This window comes from Penaeus monodon, chromosome 3 (genome assembly GCF_015228065.2).
Source record: "Penaeus monodon isolate SGIC_2016 chromosome 3, NSTDA_Pmon_1, whole genome shotgun sequence".
Lineage (NCBI taxonomy): Eukaryota > Metazoa > Arthropoda > Malacostraca > Decapoda > Penaeidae > Penaeus > Penaeus monodon.
Genome location: NC_051388.1, coordinates 25,436,984 through 25,445,942, shown reverse-complemented (window position 1 = coordinate 25,445,942; position 8,959 = coordinate 25,436,984). Strand labels below are relative to the sequence as shown.

At 43.8% G+C, this 8,959-nt stretch overlaps 1 protein-coding gene across 1 annotated transcript; it reads left to right on the top strand.

Annotated features, from left to right (window-relative positions):
- Nucleotides 1–2,278: 2,278 nt before the first annotated feature.
- Nucleotides 2,279–8,578, top strand: LOC119593803 (esterase FE4-like; the record flags this gene model as incomplete). The annotated part of the gene is given in 8 exon segments (XM_037942834.1): nt 2,279–2,372; nt 4,010–4,190; nt 4,447–4,599; nt 5,418–5,565; nt 6,253–6,438; nt 6,767–6,960; nt 7,319–7,469; nt 8,400–8,578. Coding segments are annotated over 8 exon segments (1,206 nt in total), but the record flags the coding sequence as incomplete, so codon positions are not given.
- Between the last annotated feature and the right edge of the window lie 381 nt (nt 8,579–8,959).

The following is an 8,959-nucleotide window of genomic DNA, read 5'->3' as shown; positions in this document are numbered from 1 at the left end:
TTAGCCCAATAACAAAAAACTAAAAATAAAAAGAAAGGGGTGTACGGAAATTCAATACTCAAAATAAGAAATGAAACAGATTTTCAGGTACTAGATGAAAAAAGTTAAAATAAAACTCGGAATAGGGGGAAAACAAATTTTATGCCATAAAGAAACCCGAGGGGAATGGACATATGATAAGAATGAAATCATAAGGGGTAGTGGGGGACTTTAAGGGATCATACAACTCAAATGAAAGCCCCGGATAAAGCGAATGCGGAAAATGGCATCACAAAAGAAGAAATAAAAAGAGCGCCTAAAGGCATGAAGAGAGGGAAAAACCGGGGGAAAAGGAATCAGTATAACCTTAAATGATGCAGGAGAAAATTTCAACAGTCAAAAAGCCAATCTTTTTTTCAAAGCCCTATTAAAAAGGAAAAATTCAAAGCCCGGAAAATGCAACAATTATTTATACATAAAAAAGGGGACAGAAGGATATGGAAAACTACCGAGCAAAACCCCTTTCAGCTACTTACCAATTTCAGAAAAGTTATCACAAATCGCTCTTAACCCCCTGGATTTAACAGCCTAAGAACAAGCGGTTTTCCAGGGATTTCAAAAACAGACACTCCACACTCACCAAAAAGGAAAAAAAAAAACAAAAAAGGGAAAACCCCGTGTATCATTTTTTCGGTTTTGAAAAGGCTTTTACTCTGACCGATACCCGCATTTCTGGAAGTATTCGAAGACGGGGGGTAGAGGGGTATATTTAAAATAGAAGATATATAAAAGGCGACAGCAACCATCAAGCTCCACCGGAAACCGACAAAAAAACCCTTTAAAAAAAATGTTAGACAGAGTTACTATTCACCCAAACTTTTTCGCTTGTCTTTAGGAATATTCAAAAAGCTAGAATGGAATGGGGAAAAAAGGGTATCAAAATAGAAGACAAACCTAAATATCTAAGATTTTTTTTTGATATTGTTCTTTCGGTGAAATGCAAATAATTGAATAAGAAAGTTTAAAAAACGGGCTTAGGTGAAAAAAAGAAGACAAGATCTTTTTCATAGTAGGTTCACTTTTAAAAATACAAGTCAAGTGAAGCGCTAGAGGTGTGGACAAGTATATAACCTAGGGGAAAAATCGTCAGAAAAACAACAGCGAAAAAGGAAATTTAAAAACTCTCAGTCTAGGTGGGGCCCTTTGGCAAAACAGTAGATACTAAAGGCTCCTTTTTATTTGTTAAAAAGAAAAATCTTTAACCAAAGGCCTACCAATTATGACCAGGATCAGAAAAATGGACTATAAAAAAATTCTGGGAGTGCCCAGAAAGGGATGGTGGATTGATGCGGGAATTACCCAAGAGATCGGAAAGAGGGGGACTGGCCCCGGGAACGACAAAGTAGAAGATATATTTTGAGTATCAAAAAAAAAAAATGGGAATGGGGAGGTATACATCGGGGCAGGCAACAGACAAAAAAACGTAACAGATTTGGAATTTGGGGGGCCGAGATGGAAACAAAAAAAAACCCAAAACTCAAAAAATTTGGGAAAAGATTGGGAGGTTACGCCTGCTGGGTGATTTTAGGCTGATGATGATAATGTATGATATACACCCCCACACACATTTTAAAAAAATTTTTATATAATAAAATTATATATAATATATATATATATTATTAAAAATATTAATATATTTAATTATAAATATATATTATATTTTAAAATATATATATATAATTATAAAAATTTGTTTTTTGTCAACAGAATCTATTTTCCCGCTGGGTTTTTTTCAATGCCGTGGCGATGAAATGACTCGGAACCACGAGGGTCGGAGCCAGTGTCTACCACTGAATATGCGGCAGTTTATATATAATTTTTAATATATTTATTATTTATAATATAATATATATATATAATTTAATAATAAATATTATATAATATATAATATATATATAATATAATATAAATAAATATATAAATTTTATTATAATATATATATATATTAAAATAAATATTAAAAATTTTTAATATATAATATATATTATATATATATTATTATAAAAATATTTTAATATAATTTTATCTTTATATAGAAACCAACGACTAGACTACTGAATCCGCCCTGTATACATCCATGCATAGCAACATTAACTATATTACTTGTCACACGGCAAAATACAAACTATACAAAAAAAAAGCACATTATTCTCATCCCAAAAGAAAGAAGAAAAGAAAGAATGTAAATAACGAAAAGTCATCCTTTATTGCGAGCTGATAACACTACCCATGCTTCGGCCCCGAACCAAGGTGAGCGCTGACGGCTGACGACCGACGGCTGACAGCTGACAGTGCTTTGGGCCGCGGTGTCAGGGAGAGATGGCGACAGTCAGGTAAGGTGTTGAGTGATTCATACCTGTTTTAATTTATTGTTGTTTTCTCTTGTGAGCGTCATTGTTTGTTGTTTGGTGAATGCATTAACTGGTTATGGTCTATCCTGATCGATGCTTTTATAGCAGATGCCACGTACATATCTCCATGATTTCGATATATTTTTGAAGTTGATATATTTTTGGAGTGAATACCAGTAGTTTTATTACTGTCTAAGATGTTGATTCCTCACAAAATGGATCATTCCCTTTGAATGAGTAAGCCGTAAACAAACTTAGCAGAGAAGGGGAACAACACAAATGATAAGCGAGAGATAAGAACATGTTGCAAATCACGGTGATGCATCGGACGCCGCTGTTGAAGATCGGAATATATCTTGACATCTCTTGCCCCCCCTCCCTCCCTCCCTCCCTCTCTTCCTCTCTTCCTCCCTCCCTCCCTCCCTCTCTTCCTCCCTTCCCTCTCTTCCTCCCTCCCTCCCTCCCTCTCTTCCTCTCTTCCTCCCTCCCTCCTCCTTGATTCCTCCCTCCCTCCCTCTCTTCCTCCCTCCCTCCCTCTCTCCTCTCTTCCCCTCCACTCTCCCCCCTTTCCTCCTCCCCCCTTGTCCTTTTCCCTCCCTCCCCTCTCTCCATTCCTTCTCTACCCCCTTCCTCTCCCTTCCTCCCCCTTTTCTCTTTTTCCTTTACCTTGTATATATATATATATATATATATATATATATATATATATATATATATATATATATATATATATATATATACATATATATACATACATAAATGTGTGTGTGTGTGTGTGTGTGTGTGTGTGTGTGTGTGTGTGTGTGTGTGTGTGTGTGTGTGTGTGTGTGTGTGTGTGTGTGTGTGTTGTGTGTGGTGTGTGTGTGTGTGTGTGTGTGTGTGTGTTATATATATATATATATACATATATATATATATATATATATATATATATATATATATATATATATATATATATATATATATATATATATGCAACAAAAATGGGGTCTCATGCCGTTGGGCCTCGTAACCATAAGAAACAAAGTAAAGCAACTCATATAGCAATGTTGAGAGGGGAAGTGAAGGGTGCTGGCAGTGTGTGTAAAAAGTCTTATTTTATTATCGCTGATGAGATCTTGTCAGTCGCGAAACAACTATATTAGTATGTATACTTATATTTAGAGACATTTCAACGAAATTGCCTGTCCGTTTATTAATATATGTTAAGTACTATTTAATTTCCAAAATATAATAAACACTATTTAGTAAATAAAAAAAACAGTAGTTGACGGGATCATTGAAAGCATTTCTTTTGCAAAGAAAATAATTTTACCGGAGGAATGCCTGAATATATAAATGAAATATGATAAAAACTAGTTGGGATTGATCAGAAGGATATCAATAGTAAGAAGTGAAATAAAATAATTTGATTCTTAAACGGATATTTTTTGGCAATGATTTAGTGAGACGCAACTGCTAATTCTCCTTTTTTATTTTTTTTTTTTATCTGTCTATTTGTTTCTCTCTGTCTGTATCTCCGTAAATCTTTCTCTTTTTCTCCCCCCTCTCTCTTTCTCTCTCTTACTTCCTCACACACAAATCCACTCCGTGTCACGCCTTCTCCCTTATCCCTATAGGATCCTGTCCCTCACACTACTGACGTGGGCGGCGCAGAGCGTGGGCGGTGAGAGACCCGTGGTCAGCCTACCCTTTGGAAGCCTCATCGGGCGTGAAGAGAAATCCACGGACGGGCGGCCTTTTTCTTCGTTCTACTCCATTCCCTTCGCCAAACCGCCCTTGGGACGCCTTCGGTTCAGGGTAAGAGGGCGGGGGTGAGGGTGGGGGGGGATTCGAACACCGAGGTAACAGACGCATGAAGCGACAGGTATGATATAGCTTGTGTAAAGGAAAACAAAAAAGAAAGAAGAAAGAAGAGAAGGTAAACAGAAAAGAAAAGAAAAGAAATATATGTATGTATATTTATAAATAAGCTTGGTTTATCAAAAATAAAAAAATGAAAGGCCAACACCACAATCGAAGACGAGCGAGAGACTCCCAAGGGCTTCCTCCGCAGGACCCCGAGCCGAGCGCAGGCTGGGAGGGCGCGAGGGACGCCTCCGCCGCCCCCCCGCCGTGCGTGCAGGTCCCCTTCTCCGCCACCGAGACGGGGGACGCAGCCGTGATCGGCAGAGAGGACTGCCTCTACCTCAGTGTCTTCACGCGACAGGTGGGCGCTCACGGAAAGAGGAGAGAGAGAGAGAGAGAGAGAGAGAGAGAGAGAGAGAGAGAGAGAGAGAGAGAGAGAGAGAGAGAGAGAGAGAGGGAGGAGAGAGAGAGAGAGAGAGAGAGAGAGGAGAGAGAAGAGAGAGAGAGAGAGAGAGAGAGAGAGAGAGAGAGAGAGAGAGAGACAGACAGACAGACAGACAGACAGACAGACAGACAGAGAGTAAAACTGAGAAAATTAAACCATTTTACCTCTACCTCAGTGTCTTCACGCGACAGGTGGGCGCTCACGGAGAGAGAGAGAGAGAGAGAGAGAGAGGAGAGAGAGAGAGGAGAGAGAGAGAGAGAGAGAGAGAGAGAGAGAGAGAGAGAGAGAGAGAGGGAGGGAGGGAGGGGAGAGAGAGAGAGAGAGAGAGAGAGAGAGAGAGAGAGAGAGAGAGAGAGAGAGAGAGAGAGAGAGAGAGAGAGAGAGAGAGAGAGAGAGAGAGAGAGAATGATTTACAATTTAGTTTTATTCCATCAGTTACAATTCATATTCTTGGTGTGACATGCTATTTGTTTCATTTTGCTTCTAAATTCCCCCTTTGTGCAAAGCATGGCTGGGGAAACCATCCACTGGCGGCGAGGGATTTGAACGTAGGTCAACAATTTTGCTATACAAGATCGCTACCTCTGCACACACACACACACACACACACAAACTCATAGACAAAGAGGACAAAAATATCCAAAAAACTATAAAAAAAAACGTACCCACACAAAGCAGCCACCCCAACCAACCTACCTACAACAAAACGTTTATTTTTTCTTCCATCGCCTCAGCCAAACGTTCTCGACGCCCGCCTCCCTGTCATGGTGTACATCCACGGAGGCGGGTACTTCGCAGGCAGCGCTGACAAGTACCCGCCTCATGTGCTGCTCAATGAGGATATCGTTATGGTATCGCTACAATATCGTCTTGGAATCATGGGTGAGTTCAGAGTGTGGTATGCTTTGGATTTTTTTCTTATTTATTCTTTTATTTATTTATTTTTGTGCTATCTCGTATTTTAATATACTTATATCTCACTCATATCTACCTAAGTATCCATCCATTCACTATCCAGTCCATCCCTCCATCATTTAGTCCTACCGCGAATACAACAATCCAACTATTCACCTACTCGCTCATCTAGCCACCCACACAGCCATTCATCAACCTCCACCCATTCCCCCACTTTATACAAACCCATCCATTTAGGTACCCATCTACTCACCCCCTACCCATCTATCCATCCATCTACTCATTCATCCTTCTACCCGCACCTATCTTCTATGTCTTCTATCTTCTAGGGAGATAGGGAGGGAGGGAGGGAGGAAAAGAGAGGGAGGGTAAGGGAGGGAAGGAGTGAGGGAGGGAGGGAGGAAAGAAGCGAGACAGAGAGAGAGAGAGAGAGAGAGAGAGAGAGAGAGAGAGAGAGAGAGAGAGAGAGAGAGAGAGAGAGAGAGAGAGAGAGAGAGAGTCTTTCTCTCTCTCTCTCTCTCTCTCCTCTCTTTCTCTCCTCTCTCCTCTTTCTCTGTCTGTCCCTCTCCCTCCTTCTCTCCCTCCCTCCCACCAACCCCCTCCCTCTCTCCCAGCAACACAGGACCCAGTAACCTCCAGTTCACCTCCCTTTAGGATTCCTGTCGACGGAGGACTCAGTGATCCCCGGGAACTTCGGCTTGAAAGACCAGGCGCTAGGACTCCGCTGGACGAAGGAGAACATCCGCTTCTTCGGCGGGGATGCGTCGCGGATCACCGTCTTCGGGATCAGCGCCGGAGCGGCCTCGGTGCATTTCCTGGTCCTCTCGCCCAGCACGGACGGTCGGTTTCGGTGGCCTGGCCTTTGTGTGTGTGTGGGGGGGGGGGGGTATGTTTTGTGTGTGGGGAGGGGTATGTTTGTGTGTGGTGGGGGGGTATGTGTGTGTGTGTGTGTGTGTGTGTGTGTGTGTGTGTGTGTGTGTGTGTGTGTGTGTGCGTGTGTGTGTGTGTACGTTTGGGTGTGTTTGAGGTGCGTGGGTGTGGGTATGTCTGTGGGTATGTTTGTATTTTTTATTATGTATTGCCACTGTAATTACTTATTTCTACCAGCATTCGTTCTTTCATTTATGTCATTATATACATCCAGCCCCCCCCCCCTCTTCCCCCGTAGGACTCTTCCAGAGAGCCATCCTCCAGTCAGGGGCGGCCGTGTGCCCCTGGTCCCTTGGGCGTGCGCATCGAGAGAACGCCCACCGCATCGCCGCCCGCCATGGCTGCCCCGCCCACGAAGGCTCGCAAAGGCTTCTGGAATGTCTTCAAGGCGTCGCTGCCGAGGAGGTTGTGGCGAATTTGATGGATTTTTTTGTAGGTATCCGTGCGTTTGTTTGTTTGGAGTGCTATTGCGAAAACTCACATAAACACAAAATAGAAAAAAAAATGCAAAAGCAGATAGGTAAGGGATACACCCACACAGACAAACAAACAAATATAATAAACAAAAAAGCAAACAAACAAAAGATACAAACAAGTAACATGTACACACAAACAAAACAAACAGCAAACACACACACACAACTGATAAACGAGCAATAAACACGCAAACGCACACACACACACACACACACACATAAACCCACATCCCAAAACACACACACACACGTAAACCCACATCCCAAAACACACACGCACACACACCCCTTCACCCTCCTCTCTCCTCCTTCAGGAATTCCTCCACGTGCCGCTGGTGATGGGGCCTCGCGTGGACGGAGACTTCCTTCCTGACGAGCCGGAGGTCCTGCTCGAGCAAGGAAGGCACAAGAAGGTGGACCTGATCTCGGGAATCACGGCTCACGATGGCGGCCTCTTTGCGTTCGGTGAGCAGTTTTTTGTTGTCGTTTATGTTTTAAGCTGGAGAAGTCCGATATGCGAAGCTTAGCCTCGCCCGGGCTATGCCGATTCGCTCACGTGTGTCAGCTGGTGCTGACTCGGCGGAACCGAGTCCTTGCCCGCCGTGGTGCCCAGCCACAGCAGTAACCTCCGGGCGACAGTTGCAACTTCTCGCGCCTGGGCGGGGCGCGAACCGCCGACCCCTCGGATCAGAGGCCGACATGTTACCACTGTACTAGCCCGTTTTAAGCGGTGGTGTCAGTTACCATTATTGTGTGGCCATATTTGTTATTGCAGTTTTGCTTATATGGTATGGCAATTGTTTTTAGCCTTACTGGGACTGATGCCGTTCATGGCATGGGTATTTTTATATTATCTTGATTATATTATTGTAGTAATGATAATAATGATGGTATTAGTAATCATCATCATCATTATATTCAGTATTATCATTGTTCGTATATCTATTATCATTATAGTTATAAATCCTCTCCTCCTGTTTTCCGCTACGTGCTTCCCCGCCCCCTCCTTATCCTTCCTCTTCTCCGTTTCCTTTTATTTCTCCCTTTTCCGCCTCTCTTCTTCTTCCTCCTTCTACTCTCCCTGCTCCTTCTTCTCCAACTCTTCGTCCTCCTCTTCCTCCTCCTCATCTTCTTCCTTCAACTACCCTCCTCTTCCTTCTCCTCGCCCTCATCTTATTCACCTTCTTTACCTCCTCTTTCTTCTTTCTTTTCTCTTCTTCTTCTTCCACCTCCTTTTCCTCCTTTTCCGCCTCTTACTCTTCCTGTTCTTCTTCCACCTTCTTACCCTCCTTTTTCCTATTTCCCTTTCTCCGTTTTCTGTTCCACCTCCCTTTCCTACTTATCCGTCTCTTACTCCTCCTCCTCCTCTTCCTCCTCCTTCTGCGTCTCCTGCAGGCTTGTACGGCCACCAAGAACGCCTCGAACACTTCCGTCGGCATTTCCCCTCGTCCGGATCCGTGGCCCTTGACTTCCACCCCGAGGACGAGGCGCCGCTCGAACTCACGCGAAAAGTGTTCGCATTTTACCTGGGAGACGCCGAGGTGGGAGTTGGCAACGCTGATCAGGTGGTTAAGGTGAGAGATGGGGACGGGGGGGAGGGGGGAGGGAGGGGGTGGAGAAGGGGAGGGAGGGAGAAGGGAAAGGGGAGAGTGGGAGGGAAAAGGGAAAGGGGAGGGAAGAGGAGAGAGGAGTGGAAAGGATGAGGGAGGGAGTGGAGAGAGGGAGGGAATGAAGAAGGGGAGGGAGGGAGAAGAAAAAAGAGAGGGGGAAGGAAAAGGGGAAGAAGTGGGAAAGGGAGAGAGGGGTGGAAAGGGGCAGGGAGGAGAGAGGAAAAGTGGGAGACGGAGGGTGGGGGGCAGAGGGTAAGGAGTGGAAGGGAGAAAGGAGGGAAAAAGGTGGAGAGGGAAAAGAATAAGGGGAGGGAGAGGGAGAGCGAAAGGAGGATGAGGAGATAA